Genomic DNA, 21,780 nt, shown 5'->3' on the forward strand with positions numbered 1-21,780 from the left:
TTTCTCTTCCCTGCCCTTTCTTCTTCCTCACTTTCCCGCTGAGATTCAGGAATTTTGTCCCGTTCCTTCTATTCCATCTGTTGGCAGAATGTGGGTTCCCAGCCTGGGTGCACATTTGCCTTATCTGCTTGGAGGGATGAGTTGCACTTGGGGTTGGCTCCCTTCCTGTAAACCCACTGGGAGCAGAATCTGGGAGGAAAGCCTCTGTATTATGTGTCGTCACCAGTGTCTCCCGGTCTCCTAAGCTGCAAGGCTGTTTGTACTTTCTTACACCCAGCAGAGTGCACCTCGATAAGCCTCTGACCTTGTGGGGGTTTTTTTTGTGTTTTTTTTTTGTTTGTTTTTTGGATAACCCAACTTACATCCCCTGTTGGTTCATTCAGCCGGTATTATTTGAGTCCCTTGGATGCCTGCCACATACCAGGCTCTAGGGATGCTGTGGTTCTAGTCCCTACCTTCAGGGAGCTTTCTAGTTGGAGAACCAGCAGGTGCGGGTATAGGGACTGCTTTACCCGAGACCATGGTGGGGAAGTTGGGATAAGGATAGTCTCCCTGGAGGAGTGCCTAGCCAGTAGCTTTTGTTGGGTTTAAGTTATTTTGTAGCCACATCGTCATTTTCAATAGAAGATTGTCTTCTTCTGGATCTGCTTTCCATTTTAGAAAGGTAACACTTCAGGTTTGAGGAAGGGTATTTTATATTAGCTTCCGTGTAGTTTGGACAGAACGGCTACTGGAACTTCGTGGGGAAAAAAGGAAGGTAGCAGGCGTCAGGAGGAGCAGTCGATTGAACTTGGAAAAGTGAAGGGCCGATCAGGTAACAGTTATACACATAAGGAAAACGAGCTTTGGTGTCAATCCTGGAGAGATTTCTAGATACAGTGAAGCACAAGGAGCTTGGTAGAATCAGGAGGGAAGAGTTCCCAGCTCTGCTGAGGTAGACGTGAGCTGTTGTGGGACGTGTGTAGTCGGGTTCACTAAGACCTGGACTTCAGAGACCAACGAGTTTTTGCATGATGGTGGGTGTAGCTGAGGTAGAATGGTCTTATGTTTTGGAATATCATGCTTAGGGGATCCTGGCTTCGGGCTCTGAGAGCTTAGTTTACAAATAGGTGTCGAGTGCTGATCGTACCATGCGCCAGTGGTCTTTCGAAGCACCACAAGGTGTGTAGACTAGAAGGATGTGGCTGAAGAAAGGATCCAGGAAAGAAGCTGGACAGCTAAAGATGAGGTGCCGTGCGATGACGAGGTGCTCAGTGTTCTCCGAAAGCAGAGAAAGACCGACTGTTAGAGGCTGTGAAGGTTTCCCAGGGGAGAACGAGTTCTTACAGGGTGTGTGAGGGGGGGTGGGGGGGGCGGGAAGGGAGGACGAGGCCTCTGCAAAGACGAACAGGTCCTGGTGTGTTCAGGGCCTGTGCTGGGAAGCTGATTGCAGCTGCGGGGTAGAGTGCGTGGAAGGAAGGGAAGCCTGGCACCAGGCTAGATACACATCTTTTTAAAAAATGTTCGGGGCGCCTGGGTGGCTCAGTCGGTTAAGCGTCCGACTTCAGCTCAGGTCACGATCTCACACTCCGTGAGTTCGAGCCCCACGTCGGGCTCTGTGCTGACAGCTCAGAGCCTGGAGCCTGCTTCCGATTCTGTGTCTCCCTCTCTCTCTGCCCCTCCCCTGCTCATGCTCTGTCTCTCTCTGTCTCAAAAATAAATAAACATTAAAAAAATACAAAGAAGGGGCACCTGGGTGGCGCAGTCAGTTAAGCGTCCGACTTCAGCCAGGTCACGATCTCACGGTCTGTGAGTTCGAGCCCCGCGTCGGGCTCTGGGCTGATGGCCCAGAGCCTGGAGCCTGCTTCCAGTTCTGTGTCTCCCTCTCTCTCTGCCCCTCCCCCGTTCATGCTCTGTCTCTCTCTGTCTCAAAAATAAATAAACGTTAAAAAAAAATTAAAAAAAAAATGTTCTCCTTCCACGCTTCCGTGAGGCTATAGCCTGTGTGCACCGGCCAGCCAGCCAACAGGCACGGCAGCGGGGCAGTGACATTCGTCTGGGAGATAAATGACTTCATTCCCATTGTGCTCAACCATGAGATTTTAACACTTGAAGGAGTGATGGATGCTGTAGCCAGACTTCAAAAATTGTACAACAGGGATACTAATTGTCTTCCTGGAGATTTTGGAGACAGTCCTTAAAGCATCTGAGTTGTGGAGTGCTCTGGCAGTGCAGGGTTCCTGTACTGAGTGAATGGTGTAGACTGTACATTGTAGTCCTTGCTCCAGTTTTGAAAACGGCCCACCAAGGTGGCATCAGGGTGCTTGCTGTCAGCATGGAGAGCGGCTGACACCCTTCCAGTGTATGGGGTTGATGGTAGGCGCCATTGTGGGGAGAAGCATCCTCACTGGAAGAATGTTGTAGACTGATGTTTTGTACTTTTAATGGAAATATTTGTGACCAAGGAAGCATTATTGATTTTAAAGATTGGGTTGAGGGGCACCTGGATGGCTCAGTCGGTGAAGCGTCCGACTTCAGCTCGGGTCATGATCTCACGGTCTGTGAGTTCGAGCCCGGCGTCAGGCTCTATGCTGACAGCTTGGAGCCTGGATCCTGCTTCGGATTCTGTGTCTCCCTCTCTTTCTTTGCCCTCCCTTGCTCATTCTCTGTCTCTCTCTCTCTCAAAAAGTAAACATTAAAAAAAAAAAAAAAGATTGGATTGAGAATATTATTTTGCAGTAAGACCTGAAATTAACATCTTATTTATTCAATCAGCAAATCTTTACTGAATATCTGCTCTGTGCCAAAGATATTGTTAGGTACTGGGGTTTACATTTGTTGCCTATATTTTCATGAGAGATCATTGAACTGCTTAGCAGGTAAAGTGACTGAAGGTTGCGATGAGAATCACGAAGGACGTACACAAGGTGACAGGACAGGGAAGAGGGGTGGAGGGACTACAAGCCATCTGCCCAGGGAGGGCCTTTGCGAAGGCAGGTTTGTGGGGTCAGATAAAGGATCATTGGAGTAGAGGGGATAGAGGCGTGAGGAGGGACAGAGGGGGCCAGTGCCGCAAGAGCTTGGTGGCCAGGTGGGGAGGGATGGGGATGTGATGGGGGAGCCAGGAAGTCTGGCGGCACAGAGCCTGATGAGGCCACCGAAAGGCATTTAGTTATTTGAGCCTTGGGGGACCCCTGGAGGATTTTGAATGGGATGGGTTGTATGAGACGCACCCACTTCTCTTTCAGAGAATTCTTTTTAAAAAGGGGGGCGTTGGGGTGCCTGGGTGGCTCAGTCGGTTAAGCGGCCGACTTCGGCTCAGGTCATGATCTCGTGGTTCGTGGGTTCGAGCCCCACGTCAGGGTCTGTGCCAACAGTTCAGAGCCTGGAGCCTGCTTCAGATTCTGTGTCTCCCTCTCTCTCTGCCCCTCTCCAATCAGACACACACTCTCTCTCTCTCCCAAAAATAAATAAAATGTCAAAAAAAGAGAAACTTGAAAGGGGGGGCGCACCTGGGTGTCTTCCAACTCTTGATCCCCCTCCCGCTCGTGCACATGCTCTTTCTCTCAAGATAAATAAATAAACATTAAAAAAAGAAAGACTTTATTTTTTCAGAGAAGTTTCAGGTTCACAGCAGAGTTGAAGAGAAGGTACAGAAATACTTTATATACCCCTGTCCCTGCGCTCACACCACCTCCCCCGTTGTCAGCATCCCCCACCAGAGTGGGACATTCGTTACAATTGATGAAACTCCGCGGACACATCATAATCAACCAGAGTCCGTAGTTTACTTTAGGACTCACTTTTGGTGGTGTACATTCTGTGGGTTTGGACAAATGTAGAATGGCACGTATCTGCCATTATGGTATCAGTATTTTCACTGCCCTAAAAATCTTGTGCTTTTGTTTTTTCATCCCCTCCCCCGCCACCCCTGACAACCATTGATCTTCTAACTGTCTCCATAGTGTTTTGCCTTTTCCAGAATGTTACATAGTTGGAGTAATAGAGGATGTGGCCTTTTCAGATTGGCTTCTTTCATTAATACGCATTTAAGGTTCCTTTCTGTCTTTTCATGATTTAATAGCCCATGTTTTTTAGCGCCGAATAACATTCTGTCTTCTGAATGGACCACAGTTGATTTATACATGCACCTACTAAAGGACATCTTAGCTGCTTGCAACTTTTGACAATTATGAGTAAAGCTGCCATAGATATCTGAGTAAAGGTCTGTGTGTGAACGTACGTTTTCAGCTCCTTTAGGTGAATACCAAGGTATCTAAGTGCTGGATCATATCATAAGATTATGTTTAGTTTTTTTTTTTTAAGTAGGTTCTATGCCTAACATGGGGCTCAAACTCACGATCCCAAGATCAAGAGTTGCATGCCGTATGGATTGAGCCAGCTAGGTGCCCCAGGTTATGTTTAGTTTTGTAAAAAAACCACCAGATGGTCTTCCAGAGTGATCGTACCATTTCGCATTCCCACCAGCAATGAATGAGAGTCCCTGTTGGACCATCCTCACCAGTATCTGGTGTTGTCAGTGTTCTGGATTTTAGCTGTTCTAATAGGCATGCATCTCATTTTTTTTTAATTAAATTTTTTTTCTTTATTTTAGAGAGTGCAGGAGTGGGGGAGAGGGGCAGAGGGAGAGAGCGAGTGAGTGACTCTTAAGCAGTCAGTGTGGAGCCTGATCCTAGGACCCTGTCTGTGATCATGACCTGGGCCAAAATCGAGAGTCAGAAGCTCAACCGACTGAGCCACCCAGGTGCCCCATGTGTATCTTATTTTAATTTGCATTTCCCTGATGACATGATGTGGAACATCTTTTCATGTGCCTATTTGCCATCTGTAGATCTTCTTTGGTGAGGTGTCTTATTAGGTCTTTGGTCCATTTTTTAACCTGGTTGTTTGTTTTCTTATTGTTGAGTTTTAAGAGTTCTTCATATGGTTTGGGTAACAGTCCATTATCAAATGTGTCTTTTACAAATCTTCCAGTCTGTGGTTTGTCTTCTCATTCTCTTGACATTTTCTTTTGCAGAATTTTTTAGTTTTAATGAAGTCTAGCTTATCAGTTATTTCTTCCTTGGATCATACCTTTAGTGTTGTATCTAAAAATGTCATCACCGTGGGATGCCTGGGTAGCTCAATCAGTTCAGCGTCCAACTCTTGATGTCAGCTCAGGTCTTGATCTCAATCATGAACTCAAGCCCTGCATTGGGCTCCACACTGGGCATGGAGCCTACTTAAAGTGAAGTAAAATAAAATAAAATGTCATCACCATACTCAGCATCGTCCAGGTTTTGTCCTGTGCTATTTTGTAGGAGTTTTATAGTTTTGTGTTTAAAAAAAAATTTTTTTTTAATCTTCATTTATTTTTGAGAGAGAGACAGCATGTGAGCGGGGGAGGAGCAGAGAGAGAGGGAAACATAGAATCGGAAGCAGGCTCCGGGCTCCGAGCTGTCAGCACAGAGCCCGACGCAGGGCTTGAACCCACAAACCGTGAGATCATGACCTGAGCCAAAGTCAGTCGCTTAACCGACTGAGCCACCCAGGTGCCCCTATAGTTTTGTGTTTTACATTTAAGCCTGTGATCCATTTTGAGTTAATTTTTGTAAAGGGTATAAGCTCTGCATCTAGATTGCTTTTTTCTTTTTTTCTTTCTTTTTCTCTTTCTTTCTTTTTCTCCTTCCTTCCTTCCTTCCTTCCTTCCTTCCTTCCTTCCTTCCTTCTTTCTTTGTTTTTTGCATGTGGACGTCTGCTTGTTCCAGCGCTGTTTGTTGAAAAGACAACATGTGCCCCATTGCATTGCCTTGGCTCCTTTGTCAGGGATCAGTTAATTATATTCGGGCAGGTCTGTTTCTGGGCTCTGCATTTTGTTCTGTTGATTTATTTGTTCTGCCAATACCACACTGCCTTGATTACTATAGCTCTAGAGTATGTTTGGCAGCCGGGTAGTATCGTCCTCTAGCTTTGTTCTTCTCCTTCAGTATTGTGTTGGCTCGTGGCTATTCTGGTTCTTTGCTTCTCCGTGTAAATTTAAAATAGTTTTGTCGATAACCACAACATAATTTGCCTGGACTTTGATTTAGATTGCATTCCCAACTGTAAATCAAGCTGGGAAGAGTTGACATCTGGACAGTTTCAAATCTTCCTACCCATGAACATGGGGTATCTTTCCGTTTATTTGGTTCTCTGATTTTGTTTGTGAGAGTTTTGTAGTTTTCTTCATATTGATCTTATACGTATTTTGTTAGATTTAGGCATAAGTATTTCATTTGGGGAAATGCTAATATAAATGGAATTGTGTTTTTAATTTCAAATTCCACTTGTTCATTGCTGGTATATAGGAAAGCAGTTGGCTTTTGTACGTTAAGCTTGTATCATCACCTTGCTATGATTGCTTATTAGTTTCAGTTTTTTGTTGATTCTTTCAGGCTTTCTACATAGATGATTATGTCATCTGCAAAGACAGTTTTATTCTTTTCTACTCTATCTTTTGTGTCTTTTTCTTGTCTTATTGCATTGGCTAGGACTTCCAGTGTGATGTTGAAAAGGAGTGGTGAGATAGGGAGCTCCTTCCCTTGCACCTGATCACAGTGGGGAAGCTTTGAGTTTTTCACCGTTAAGTGTGCTATTAGCTGTTGTTTTTTTATAGGTATTCCTTGTCCACTTGAGGAAATTTCTCTCTATTCCTAGTTTACTGAAGTTTTTAGGATGAATAGGTGTTGGAGAGCTGTTCCTTCTTTTTCTTCTTTTTTGCAATAATTTTATTGAGGTATAATTTACATGCCATATAATTTACCCGTTTAAAGTGTACAAGTTGGGGCGCCTGGGCAGCTCAGTTGGTTAAGCATCTGACTCTTGGTTTTGGCTCAGGTCATGATCTCACGGTTCGTGGGTTTGAGCCCCACATGGGACTCTGTGTGGACAGTGTGGAGCCTCCTTGGGATCCTGTCTCTCCTTCTCTCTCTGCCCCTTCCCCGCTTGCTCTCTCTCTCACAAAATAATAAACTTTAAGAAAAATTTGTGCAAAGTATTTAAAAAATAAAGTATATAGTTCAGTGGTTTTTGGTGTATTTGTGGAGATACGGAATCATCACTACAACCAGTTTTAGAGTTTTGTCGTCATTCTAAAAAGAAACCCCATACCATTTAACGGTCACCTCCATCCACATTCCCATCTTCTTCCAGCCCTAGGCTGTCACTGATTTACTTTCTGTCTCTTTAGGTTTGCTTATTCTGGGCATTTCATATAAATGGAATCAATATGTGGTCTTGTGTGTCTGGCTTCTTTCACTTAGCATCATGTTTTCAAGGTTCATCATGTTATGCATGGATCAGAACTTCATTCCTTTTTATTGCTGAATAATATTCCATGGTGTGGATATACTGTTGTTTTGATGGACAATTGGTGTTGTTTTAAATTTTTACTATTATGAAGGTAATATTATGAACATTTGTGGACAAATTTTTGTGTAGACATATGTTTTCATTTCTCCTGGATATACAACTAGGAGTAGAATTGCTGGGTCATGTGGTAACTCTGTTTAACCTTTGAAGAGCTGCTAGAGCCTTTCATAGTGGCTGCATCATTTTATTTTCTACCAGCAACGTATGAGGGTTTCAGCTTCTTCACATTCTTATTAACACGTATCTTTTTTTAATATTATTATAGCCATCCTAGTGTTTAAAGTGATGTTTCATTGTGGTTTCATTTTGCATTTCCCTGATGATTAATGATGGAGAGCATCTTTGTTGTGCTTCTTGGCCACTTTTTTAATGTTTATTTATTTTACAGAAAGAGAAAGAGTGCAACCAGGGTAGATGCAGAGAGAGGGGGACAGAGGATCCGAAGCGGGTTCTGGGCTGACAGCAGAGAGCCCAACACGGGACTTGAACTCACAAACTGTGAGATCATGACCTGAGCTGAAGTCAGATGCTCAACTGACTGAGCCCCCCAGGGGCCCCAAATTATTGGCCACTTTTATGTCTTCTTTGGAGAAACATGTATTCGGATCCTTTGTCCATTTAAGAATTGTCTTTTTGTTATTGATTTTTAAGAGTTCTTTCTATGTTCTGGATACAAATGCATTATGAGATATGTGATTAACAAATATTTTTCCCGATTCTGTGAGTAGTCTTTTCAGTGTCTTGGTGGTGTTTTTTGGAGCACGAACGTTTTTAATTCTGATGAAGTCACAGAGTTCGTTCCCACTGCTGTGTGTGAGCTTAGGTTCTAGAGGGCAGCTGTGGGAGCAGGCGAGAAGGCATTAGAAGAATGTCGCAGAGGCCCAGGTGAGACACGTGATGGCTTCCTCCTGGGCATGGCCACAGCTGGTGAGAAGGGGCCAGGTGTGAGGTAGGTTAGGCAGTAGAGTTGATGGAATGAGGTGAGGGGTTGCTCTGGGGGTGAAGGAGAGGGAGAAGTCAGGCACGAATGCTGGGATTTCAGCCCCAAAAATTGATCCAAATTTGATTATACTGCCCATTATCTGCCACAGAATTGTGATAATTTTTAATCTGTGCTGGGGCCTGCAAGTGAAGGGATCCTTACACATTTTTGAAGTTGATAGTGTTATCGTTGATTGTGCCAAAGAGATGATTCCAGGGACTCTGTCCTTCCACGAATACCTCCTAAGCCACCGCAAGTAAACGTATAATCCCAGCTAGAATAGTGTACCTGCCCTGCAGATGAGTTTCGAGGCAAATCCTCCGGCCCCTTCTAACCAGGCCGCAGTCTCAGATCCCTTCGTATGGAGATTACGGAGCTGACAAGTGAATGGTATCAGATCAAGGGAATGAATTTTTAAATTTGACAGCTGCTTTGAGGAAAATGGCTTTGAAAGGAGGAAATAGTACTAGCTGACGTTTGTGAAGTGCTTAGTCCTTCCACTTGCTTCCGAGGAGGTCTCGTCCGCTAAAGCAGAAATTAGAACATTTTGGTTCGGAAAATTTTGGTTTATGCATGTAGTGTGTTCGCTGCAGCTTTTCTGTACAGATTAAAAATCGTGTTCTGGCGGAATATTTAATGAAATGGCAAATGCTTCTGGTTTATAAAGTGAAAAACTGTGTGTCTGCACATGTGTGTCTGTTGCTACCTGTAGATATAGCATGTCTCTGTACGATGGGATTATTATTTTTTTTTAGTGTTTCATTATTTATTTTTGAGAGAGAGAGAGAGAGAGAGAGAGAGAGAGAGAGAGAGAGAGAGACAGAGCGTGAGCGGGGGAGGGGCAGAGAGAGAGGGACACACAGAATCCCAAGCAGGTTCCAGGCTCTGAGCTGTCAGCACGGACTCCCCGACACTCACCAGCCGTGAGATCATGACCTGAGCCAAAGTCGACACTCAACCGACTGAGCCACCTGGGCACCCCCGTACAATGGGATTAGTAATGCCATTTATTTAGTTCTTTGTAATTTTCCATACTTCAAAAATTTTAAAGTTTGTTTTGAGAGAAGGGGGGAGGGGCAGAGAGGGAGACAGAGAATCCCAAGCAGGTTCTGCGCTGTCAGCGCAGAGCCCGATGCGGGGCTCGAACCCATGAACCATGAGATCATGACATGAGCTGAAACGAAGAGTTGGACACTTAACCGACTGAGCCACCCAGGCGCCCCTCAATTTTTTTTGTTAATTTGAGATAGTGTGCGTGCCTTCGAGCTGGGGGTGGGGAGATGAGAGGGACAGAGAGAGAGAAAGAGAGAGAAGAAGAATCTTAAGTAGGCTCCACCTTCAGCACAGAGCCCAACGTGGGGCTCAATCCCACCACTGTGGGATCCTGACCTGAGCCAAAATCAAGAGTTGGACACTGAACTGACTGAGCCACTTAGGCACCCCTCAATTTTTTGATGGTGAACATTTATAACTGTTTAAAAAAAATTTTCATTTTAAAAACTTTGTATAAATTATGGCTTCTCAATGCGTTCGCATGTACACGCCCATCAAGGAAACAAAGCCTTTAACTGCTCCTATGCTGCCTTACGCTTGAAGATGGAAAGATTGTTGAAATAGCAACAGTGTCCTCATCTGTACAATGGAGATAACAGTGGTCCTGATTTGGCGAGGATTTAATGGGTTAGTGTGCTAAGGATAGTTTCTATGAAGTAATAGCATTAGCGATTAGTGCTATTGCTATTGTCATTCTTTGCATTTTGGATTATTGTCCCATGTCCTTAAGCAATCTACCTCCTTTCCCGTGGTATCTGTCAGCAGCTGTTTTCACTTGAGTGCATGAGGCCATTTCATTTTCATTTGATTCCTGCATCATCTGAGTCTCGCCCACCTTTCTGGAGTACTTGCATAAATCAAGGATCAGTCTTGCCCTTGCCTAGTTATAGGTTTATGAACCGTGCTGCTGTATGGACGGCACAGCATTCACCATCCAGATGCCTGTTGTGTCAGCCATTTAAAGCTATGTGTGTGCTCACTTCAGCGGCACATACATTGAAGCTATGTGAGCTTGGGCACATTTCGGAACCTCCCAGAGCTTCAACCTCTGCTACAAAGGGATGTATCAGTCAATTTTCTTTCTTTTTTTTTAAGGTTAAAAAGGAAATTTAGAGAGGGACAGAGCACGCACGAGAGGGGGAGAGGGGCAGAGAGAGAGAATATATATATATATATTTTTAATGTTTGTTTATTTTGAGAGATAGAGAGGGAAACAATCCCAAGCAGGCTTCACTCTGTCGGCACAGAGCCCAACTCAGGGCTCGAACCCACGAACTGTGAGATCATGACCTGAGCCAAAATCAAGAGTCAGATGCTTAGCTGGCTGAGCCACCCAGGTGCCCAGAGAGAGAGAGAGTGAGAGAGAGAGAGAGAGAGAGAGAGAGAGAATATCTCGAGCAGGCTCCATGCTCAGCGCAGAGTCCAACATGGGGCTTGATCCCATAACCCTGGGATCGTGACCTGAGCCGAAATCAAGAGTCAGCTGCTCAACCAACTGAGCCATCCGGGGGCCCCAGTCAATTTTCTTAACCATCACAGAGGGATGTGATTCTTATTATTACCATTAGGGGAGCTCTCACAAATTACACTGCTTGCTTCTTCGTATTGACTATTGTGATTATCAAATGAAACACGAATCTGAAAATGCTTGGATCACTGGGTATGCCATAGAGATCCAGGGGGGGTATTATTCCTGCAGTGAGTTGAGGCAAGATTGGAGAAAAGGTGATTATTTTGTTGGTCTTCCACTCTTGTCACTCCTTCCTTCCTTGCAGATTTTCCTCGTACACGACTCATTCATCCATTCAGTAAATACTTACTGAGTGCCTCTGATATGCCTGATCCTTCTCGAGGTGCTGGGGGCTACAGAGGTGAGTGAGGCGGATGTGGCCCTGCTCTTGTGGGCCTTACAGACCAGTGATGGTAGAGGGGGTCAGGCAGAGACGGCCAGTCAGAAGAGAAGGCAGAAGAAGTGTGAGCAAGTAAAGCAGAGAGAGGGGACCAGAGAGGGCTTGGTGGTGGTGGTAGGAAGCACACTGTAGGGGGTGGTCAGGTGGGACCTCGTGGGTAAGGGGACATTTTAGCAGACACCCATATGCTGAGAAGAAGCAAAATCTGAGTGACACCTGGAGAAAGAGCATTCCAGGTGGGAGGGACAGCCCAGTGTTGGGGCCCCTGGGTGAGAATGAGTTGGGTGTGAGTTTCGTTATAAGAGAACTTGAAGTTGGTCAGTCAGCTTTATAGAAATCAAAAAGCCACAGTTCGGCAGACCGCAAATCCGGCATCCTAACAAGTTCTTCCTAGAGGGGCTTAAAGTCTCCGTAGAACTGAAGGACTAGAATATGCCCCTCCAGCTCTAATCAGGATCGGGCACCGCCTGTAGCTGCTGCTTGTCTGTCAGAGCTGTGATGGCGCGATCAGAAAGACTCAGGACCTGGAGCGAGAACACCTGGACTCAGGTCTCGGCTTTGTGGTCACGGGCAAGTCTTGTGACCCTTGGGTCCTCAGGCCCTTCTCCTCAAAGTTGGAGGCGACGCCACTGATCTCACAGGTGGGACAAGGAGTAAATGAGGGGCTGAACCCTTCATAAATGACAACACACTGTGTGAGGACTGAGTCTCTTTATTGCGGGAGGCTTTGAACTCAGAGTGCCAAGAGGTACGGGTGTCAGGGTGGAGCAGGTGCATCGCGGAGGCTCTGAGCATCGAGGGGGCTGCAGGCATCCAGCTGGGGGACGTGCTTCTCTGCTGTCTCGGCACAGCGAGTGTATTTCCACACCAGGACTGGTTCGTTGCCCTCCTGGGACAATGGCTTTCCTCTTTCTCTTCATGTTCCGTCCGTCCTCACGAGCTTTGTACTTCAGGATGTTTCCAGTGAAGCCTTTCCCACTACTCTGTCCCTCTTATCAAGACCTACAGCTTCGCACCCAATCACGTGTGGTTTTGTGTGTCTTCACTGTTTCTTTTGCCTGCCTGGCTAGATCATAAACTGCTCGAGAATAAGAACTGTTTCTAATATTCTTTCTGTTTCTCCGTGGTATTTATTATCACAGTATAAATTATAGAGGCCAGTACATATTGACGTGCACAGTGAATTAAAGTGCTCGAAGTGATCTTTTTTTTAAATTTTTTTTTTAACGTTTATTTATTTTTGAGACAGAGAGAGACAGAGCATGAACGGGGGAGGGTCAGAGAGAGGGAGACACAGAATCTGAAACAGGCTCCAGGCTCTGAGCTGTCAGCACAGAGCCCGACGCGGGGCTTGAACTCACAGACTGCGAGATCATGACCTGAGCCGAAGTCGGCGGCTTAACCAACTGAGCCACCCAGGCGCCCCAATGCTCGAAGTGATCTTAATGACACCTGGTTTACTTTCTCCGTTGAAATAAGCCGCAGCTGTAATTTTTCCCCACCTGCAAGTTCCTCGCGCCCACTGTTAAACATGACTTCTCTTTGGCGTGACTAGACGTTGAAAGAATTACAACGCCTTGTTCTTTAGCCCCCAGGTTTCCCCAGATGCCAATCAAACGTTCCTTTTCCTGCCTGAAGATCATCTGCGGAAACCTCGGCCATGGCATCAGTATCAGAACCGGTTACCTTCAGAGAGTTCTGCCCTTTGTACTATCTCCTCAATGCCATTCCCACAAAGGTCCAGAAGGGTTTCCGCTCCGTCGTGGTCTACCTCACAGCTCTCGACACCAATGGGGACTACATCGCGGTGGGCAGCAGCATCGGCATGCTCTATCTGTACTGCAGACACTTCAACCAGATGAAGAAGTACAACTTTGAGGTGAGTCTTGCTTTTTTTTTTTTTTTAATTTTTTTTTTTCAACGTTTTTTATTTATTTTTTTGGGACAGAGAGAGACAGAGCATGAATGGGGGAGGGGCAGAGAGAGAGGGAGACACAGAATCAGAAGCAGGCTCCAGGCTCTGAGCCGTCAGCCCAGAGCCCGACGCGGGGCTCGAACTCACGGACCACGAGATCGTGACCTGGCTGAAGTCGGACGCTTAACCGACTGCGCCACCCAGGTGCCCCAGAGTCTTGCTTTTCTTTACTCCTTAGTATGCAAGAGGCATGGCCGACGTTGGACACGCTCGTGTCTCCTAGGATGGGGTAATTGACTTCCGATTTGGCCTTAGTATCTTACCCAAACACTACTTGAAAACCATCTTTAATTGAAGTGGAATATAACTAAAGATGTTGGTTTGTTTTTGTTTTTACTTTTTCCCCCTGCCTCTAGAAGTTTAGCACCACTTTAAAAGAGAACATTTTAGTGTTAATATGTAATAGAAAACTTTGGAAGTTGGTACTTTCTTCTACATATTTTTGTTTCTCAGGGTACCTTGACTGACTCGGTTAAATGATCTCTTGTTATTGTGCTGAAATTATTATGAAGAAAGGACTAGTATCAGTATTGGCTAGCTACCCAAACAGGTACATCTGAAATAAGATCTCTCCTTATAGAACATTGCTGTTAGAATCTCAGCCAACCTCTGTTCTGTGTTGGTTGACTTCAGGCATTGCATGTCTGTGTATTGTAGATGCTGGTAGGCACTAAATAAATATTGACACATCATCGTCAAATTCACCTACTTAGTCGATATCTGTGGTTTATTGAGTACGTGGCTTTTGTGAGAGACTCCCAAGGTGACTGAGTTATGGCTTCTCCCTCATGGCCTGGTGTGGCTCTACTATTCCTGTAGTTCGTGGGCTTTTATGGACGTCTTTAGACAAGACTTTTGTGTTTAGGAGTGCCTGGGTGGCTCAGTCAGTTGGGCGTCCAACTTCGGCTCAGGTCATGATCTTACATTTCATGGGTTCGAGTCCTGTGTCAGGCTCTGTGCTGACAGCTCGGATCCTGGAGCCTGCTTCAGGTTCTGTGTCTCCCTCTCTCTCTACCCCTTACCCACTCATACTCTGTCTCTCTCTCTCTCTCAAAAGAAATAAACAGTAAAAAAAGAAAAAAGAAAACAAAATGATAGACCTGATTAAAACGTATCAATAATTATATTAAGTGGAAATGATCTGTACTTATCAATTAAAAGAAGTTACTGGAATGGAGAAAAAAATTATGAACCAACTCTATATTGTTCATAAGAAACTCAATTAAAAATTAAAAGGATGGGGGCGCCTGGGTGGCTCAGTCTGTTAAGCGTCCGACTTCAGCTCAGGTCATGATCTTGTGGTCCGTGAGTTCAAGCTCTGCGTTGGGCTCTGCGCTGACAGCTCAGAGCCTGGAGCCTGCTTCAGATTCTGTGTCCCCCTCTCTCTCCGCCCCACCCCTGCTTGTGCTCTGTCTCTCTCTCTGTTGTTCAGAAATGAATAAACATTAAAAAAAATTAAAAGGATGGAGAAAGGTATGTCATGTAAATGCTAATTAAAAGCAAGTTGGAGTGGCGATGTGAATATCAAAGTAGTCTGAGCAAAGAAATAACTAGGGTTAAAGAGAGCCATTCCGTTGGAAAAGACACAGCAGCCTTAAATGTATGTACCTTAACAAGCAAACTCCACAATAGACGGAGCAAAAAGTCTCATAACTGAAAAACCAAGAAATCCACAATTCTAGTTGGAGACTTCAGCACTCGTCTCTCAAGGATATAGAAATATAGAAGAGCTGAGTGACACCATCAGCTGACATTGTCTCATTGACATTTACAGAACGTTCCACCCAACAGCAGATGAGGGTGTGTTCCTCGTAAGTAAACGTGGAACATTCACTGAGACCATATTCTGGGTCATAAAACGTGTCTCAACAAGTTTAAAGTAGAGCAGACTTTGGTTCTCTGTTTCACTCTGTTTTCTCACTTTTTAGTTGAAGTGTACTTGACATAAAGCGTACAAATTTCAAATGTACAACTTGGTGAATTAGCCTATTTGTACAGCCGTGTGATCCCTAGATCAAAATGCAGAAGGTCTTCAGCAGTCCAGTAGACTCCCAGCGCTGGCTGCCAGTCAGTACTCCTCTCGCGGGTGCCTGCTCTTCTGACCTCTAACACTGCAGGGTACATTTGCTAGCCCCTTAGGTTTTAATTAACTGCTAGGTCATCTTTGGCATTAAGGTGTAGGGTTGGAGTGCGCGCGTGTGTGTCTGTGTGTTCCAGAAAGCGTATTTGGATGGAAGTGGAACACAGGGCAAGGATATGGAGCAGCGTGGGTTAAGACCAGAAAGGCGGGTGAGGCCTCGCACATGGGACTGTAGGCTGGAACCTGCTTCTGGGGCAGGGTCAGCTCTGGGACCCTTGTGGGCTGTGTGGGCTAGGGGCCAAGTGTGAATTCAGACCCTTTACTCGGGTTGCATTTCAACCCAGTTCTCTGTTATAAAACACATGTGGCTTACTGATACCATTGTATTGTCCTTTTTAAAATATAATTATATGACTGTTTTTTAAAGTTCACCACCAAACTCACAAAAACTTAGAGAAAAGCGAGTGTAATGTTCCCCGGAATGAAACTACAGTTACCCTTGACCGCCAGTTTTATAGTTTTACCTAGAATTAGCTTTCTCTTTATCCTATGATGAGCCCCATGAGCTTTGAAGGAAGGTGATGTCCTAGCACCAGGGGTGCCCAGAGTTTGGGAAAATCAAGTACAAATTCTTGGAACCAGCAGATGAAGAGGGGACTCCAGGAAAAGTCATATATTATATGTATACGTCCGCTGACTTTCTCTGACGGAGGGATCAGAAAAAAATGTATTTTACTGGGGCCAAAATCCAAACTTGACAGCCCCAAGTATCCAAAACATTTTTCAAGCACCCATTTGGTATAGAATACAAACCCGTAATTGTGGAAAATCACAAAGGAAGTGCAAAATAAAAATTCCGTTTTGGAAAGAACACGGAATTTGGAATCAGAATACTGGGGTGGGAAAAGAAAGCTAAATATCCGTCTGTAAAACATACGGGAAAAGGTCTGCAGGAGCACTCCTGACTCTCCATCATGATTCTCTAAATCTCTGTGGGGCCTGAGAATGGGGTAGGCTAAGGGAGGGGGTGTGAAGAAGTATCTTTTTGTTTTCTTTAAATGCGGTGGAATCATTCGAATTTTTTGGTAACAAGAATGTTTTCCTATTTCCTTGTTTTGGGTTTTTTTTTTTTAATGTTTTTGAAGTTTATTTTCGACAGAGAGACAGAGTGAGCGAGGGACGGGCAGAGAGAGGGGGAGAGAGAGAATCCCGAGTAGGCTGTGCGCTGTCAGCACGGAGCCCAGTGTGGGGCTCTACCTCACAAACTGTGAGAGCACGACCTGAGCCAAAATCAAGAGTTGGACGCTCAACTGACCGAGCCACCCAGGCGCCCCGTATTTACTTGCATCAACACAACAACACAAAGCTCTGTTTTGAGTGTTGGCTGTCGGTTATTAGCTACGTGATCCTAGAGATGGATGAACTGTTTTGTTGTTCTGGTCACTTTTGTCTTCAGAGCTGGCTAGGTCTTAGAATAATTTGGCACGATTCCCATGTTTTTCAAATAAAGAAATGGTAAGATTCCCGCTCCACGCCACACAGCTGGTTGCCTGACCATTACGCTCACTTCCTGTGAGAGAAGACAGGGCCTCCACAAAAGTCTGGATTTGGAAGACAGTGGAAACCAGGTTCAGAGTCTCTGGAATTTCCAAGTGAAAATTGAGAGACGCATCAACTAGTTTCATTTAGGGGAAATCTAAGATTTTATAGGAAGGTAAATAAAAATAAAAGTTAGTCTATCCTCTCATGAACCCACGTATGGCATGGATGAAAGATGATGTTTTTAAATGAAGTTCTGTTTCTAAAGAAGGAAAGCAGACCTTATCTGTGCTAAATACAGCCTGTCGTGTGTTTTCAAGAATAATACTTTTGGAAACCTTTTTTCCTACACGAGTTAGTGGGAGAGGGCAGATGGAGACACAAGAAGTTCTTCTAGCTCGTGCCAAAAGCACAAGAAACCGTGAGGAGCTAATAACGAGTATAAAAATGTTATAAACTTGTTAAATGCATGGGTGTGAAATATGTAAGAACAGACCGGAACGATAAGTTGACCTGAGCTTCTGATTTTCTCTTTGGAAAGTAATTGTATAACCTCTCTTCTTAGCATTCGGTGAATGGCGGAAATTCCACGGATTCGCCCCCAGAGCAGTCTCTGCACTACCTGGTTCTCACTTCTGCAGCTTGTCTGCACTTGGGTCTCCAGGAGTTCATTCAATAAGTACCCAGTGCGGGGACACCTGGGTGGCTCCGTCGGTTGAGTGTCCGACTTCGGCTCGGGTCATGATCTCGCAGTGTGTGAGTTCGAGTCCTGCATCAGGCTCTGTGCTGACAGCTCGGAGCCTGGAGCCTGCTTTGGATTCTTTGTCTCCCTCTCTGTCTGCACCGCTCCCCTCCCCACCCCCCCAACACACACACTCTGTTTCTTTCGCCTTCAAAAATAAATAAACATTAAAAAAGAAAAAAGTACCCAGTGCTCACCGTGTGCTAGGCCCGCTTGAGGTCCTGGAGAGGCACAGAACAGGGCAGGCAAGGCCCCTGCCCTCAGGGGACTCGGAGTCTAGTGGGGAGCCAGAGCCGCCAACACACAGACGAACAAGAAGGGGGTCTGAGGGGAGAATAAAGCAGAGGAGGGGGTGAGGAGCTGCAGCGCGGGGCGTTGCAATTTTAAATAGGAAGTTCAGGGAAGGGCTCGCTGAGCGGTGACAGCTGAATGGAGACCCAAAGACGGTGAGCAGCATGATGGACGTGCTGTTACAGCGGGGGCAGAATATTCCCAGTGGAAGGAAGGGGAGGCCTGAGCATGGGAACATGTCTGTGATGTTTTCCAGTCAGGAAACTCATGCTTCAGAATGTTATGAATGTTTCCTTGACTTTTACCAAGTGTGTGTGTGTGTGTGTGTGTGTGTGTGTGTGTGTGTGTGTGTGTGTGTGTGTGTGTGTATACATACATACATACATATATATATATGTATGTATATATATATATATATTTTTTTTAAGTTTACTCATTTATTTCAACAGAGAGAGTGCATGCACGTGAGAGAAAACAGGGTAGGGGCAGAAGGAGAGGGAGAGAGGATCTTAGGCAGACTCCATGCCCCTCACAGAGCCCGACTTGGGACTCGATCGCACAGACCTTGAGATCATGACCTGAGCTGAAATCAAGAGTTGGATGCTTAACTGACTAATTAGGATCCTATGATCTAAATTCTGGCATGTCAGTAGCATTGCGGTATAGGGTTTCACTGGTATCCTCAGCATGGATTCCTTCAACTCATTAACTACTGGTAATTTAAAATTGTATTTGCAATTGTAATGACTCAAGAAGAGTCAAGATACTAAAGGCAAAAGAACAAGATGGGAGGGGTTGCTCTACTGGGTTAGCAAGGCTTATAAACCTTCAGTAATTAAGCTGATGGTGGTTGTTAGCACAAGAATAGATAAAGAGATCAGATCAAAAAGAATAGAACAGAGAACCCAGAAAATCCATACATATATGATCGCTTGAGGTTTTGCAAAGATGCTGTTACAAGGTTGTTCTACTAAATGGTGTGGGACATTTGGATATGAGTATTTGGGGGAAAGTGAAACTGGATCCCTACCTCACTTCAGATGTTTATTTTGTCTCAACACTTTAAAGGTATTATATCATCATCTCCACTGCTGGGACTCCTGCTGGCCGTCGAGTTGCTTTCCTTTGTAGGTAATCTGCCTTCTGTCTCTAAGATTTCTCTAGTGGTGGTGTCCCGGGCCCTAGGGACTTCCTTCAAGTCCAGTGGATGTTCCCTACTCCAATTTGCCCTATGGAGTTAAGGAAATTCTTCCAGAAAAGGGGATGCTTTGATTTACCTTTTGGATCATCAGATAGTTATGTAAATATTTAAACTTTAAACTGTGGGTCTGTGTTAGTAAAAGAAGAATAAAAGTGAAACAATTCTTTTCAATTTGATGCATATCTTACTAGAGTCTTCTCAAATGTTTCTAGGTATTTTCGATCTATTATTTGATATGCTAGCAGTTTCTCCTAAAGGTTAAGCTTTGGCATATCGAGAGACACTCACGAAGAAAGCCTTGTCACATTTCACAGCTCCCATGAGCTCACTTGCAAAGAACGCTTCCCCTTCGTACAGTTTTGTCCTGTGTATGAAGGGAAAACCGCCTGCCAAGGAGCCTGAGGAGGTTGGTGGAATGCTACCCTGGTGGTGAAGTGTTTGTTCAGAAAAACATCACTGGCTTCTTTCAAATCAGTCTCTTCTTAAATTTTTTTATCGCTAGATTTCCATTTTGAGGGGGGTTAAGTTGCCACAAGGCAACAAGAAGTGCTCCTGGGAAGTTGCAAAGGAGGGAAATGTAAGAGTCAGCATACAATAGATGAGCCCTGAAATGGACAGAGTCTCCTTAAAGAGACAGAAGAGTGACTCCCAGGCCAGAATAAGACTGAAGTGTCCCTACATCAAAAGAAAAAAGGAGGGGTACCTGAGTGGCTCAGTCGCTTAAGCGTCCGACTTTGACCCAGGTTAGCCCCGCATTGGGCTCTGTGCTGTCAGCACGGAGCCCGTTTCAGATCCTCTGCCCACCCCCCCTCCCGCCCCTCCTCTGCTCATCCTCTCTCTCTCAAAACAAATAAACTTAAAAAAAAGAAGAAGAAAAGAGGATGTGACGGCAGGAAGAGAGCGTATAGTCTGCCGGGTAACTTGGGAAAAATCGGGCCGAATTACCCGTGCAGCTGGGAGTCCCTTTGAGAGCTGAGACCCCCTTGGCATGGCCGGCCCTAACGCTTACCATGGCTTGCTCAGAAATTGCTCCCTGCTAGCCAAGCAGCTTTTGACTGAGACTTGCTGCCCATGAGCATCAGCCAGTGGGGAAGAATGTACAGGTCCTACGTACGTGAGCATTCTGGTTTGTGTGACCGTTAGTTCTTTATAAAGTAATAAACTGGCTTTTTGGCTTCAACTTTAACTTCTTGTGCATGAGATGCCCACAAGGCAACCACCCTGGGCACTGAACACAATAGGACACTGAAAAAACTGAGTTTCTGAGTCAGGAAGGTTGAGGGCCAGAACCTCCACGTGCTGGCTCACCAGTCTGAGTCTGTGTTGGGCACGTGTGTGCACCGTAGTGCGTAAGGGCACGTGCACCTGTGATGAAGCTGTGAAAAGCAAGGGGATAAATTCCCATTCCAGGATAGTGGTTTTGGTGGCATGAGGGTATGCAGGTAGGGAGAAGGGCCCAGAGGGCTTCAAAGGTGCCCTCGACGTTCCCTTTTCCAGGCTGGGTCGGGACTCCGTGGACGTTCGTTTTATGACCATCTAAGCAGTTGTCTACAGTCGTATGTAGTCTTGTATACGTGTGTCTTGTATACGTATGTCATGTCGTATGTAGTCTTGTATACGTGAACATATTTCATCATTGTAGAAATGGAAACGAGAGACTCCCGTGCCACGAGGCACTTGGGATTCAGCCAACTGGCATCGTGAAGGCAGCAATCTTGTCCGCCCTGCCCCTCGTCCCCGTCGGAGCTGACCATGTCCTTCCTGTGACCCCCCCGTACCTGTGTGTCAGTGACAGTAATGCTTGGTTCCTGTATGTGTTGATGGGTCTTGTCCTTTTCCTGGACCGTGAGAGCCCCTGAAAGGGACACGTTGTTCGTGTCCACACGACAAGCACAGTGAAGCCATCAGTAAACACGATTGCTTAATCTTCAGCGTGCATCTCCTTGTAAATCAGCAATGCGTTTATTTATTTTATTTTTTAATGTTTATTTCGAGAGAGAGACAGAGACAGAGCGTGAGTGGGGGAGGGGCAGAGAGAGAGGGGGAGACACAGAATCCGAAGCAGACTCCAGGCTCTGAGCTGTCAGCACAGAGCCTGACATGGGACTCGAACTCACAAACTGCAAGATCATGACCCCAGCCGAAGCTGGACGCTTAACCGACTGAGCCACGCAGGCGCCCCTGTAAAAATCCCATTTTTAAATAATATCTTAAATGAAGGATTGGCTTTATGAAATAGAAATACTGTTTAAAAAGATGGATGGTGGCTTTGTGCCTTCCGTTTTCTAAAACAGGTTTTGTGTATCCTGATCCAGTCGTAAAAAATAAGCCTTGAATATTTTCTCCACCTGTGTCTTTTGATTCTGTGTGGCACTTGGTGATAGCCTCATCTCAATTACCCTCTCTCCCTGCGGGGGTGTATGTAACTGGGCAGCCCTGAGCCTGCCGCTGTGCCCACCCAGAGCCACGCTTCCCACTGGCGCTCCCGGCCTGTGACTGGGTGCAGCTGGGACACAAGGCACACCTACGCCCATGAAGCTGGTGACTCCTGACAAGTGACTCTGGCTTGGGGGTTCCTGATGGCAAGGCCACAACTTTCTAGAACTGCACTGCAGTTG

General features: G+C 45.5%; 1 protein-coding gene across 9 annotated transcripts in view; it reads left to right on the forward strand.

Moving 5' to 3' along the window:
* The window catches only part of TECPR2 (tectonin beta-propeller repeat containing 2), a 107,276-nt gene that overhangs the window by 1,025 nt on the left and 84,471 nt on the right, over positions 1-21,780 (forward strand). For 8 of the 9 annotated variants that reach the window (XM_045060549.1, XM_045060551.1, XM_045060553.1 and 5 more), the window contains exon 2: positions 12,923-13,213. In XM_045060549.1, coding sequence (XP_044916484.1) covers positions 12,995-13,213 — 219 coding nt within the window. In that variant the 5' untranslated portion in view covers positions 12,923-12,994. Of the gene's footprint in view, positions 1-11,199; positions 11,296-12,922; positions 13,214-21,780 lie in introns of all 9 variants that reach the window. The other variant, XM_045060550.1, reaches the window with a different exon arrangement.

This window comes from Felis catus, chromosome B3 (genome assembly GCF_018350175.1).
Source record: "Felis catus isolate Fca126 chromosome B3, F.catus_Fca126_mat1.0, whole genome shotgun sequence".
NCBI classification, from domain to species: Eukaryota; Metazoa; Chordata; class Mammalia; order Carnivora; family Felidae; genus Felis; species Felis catus.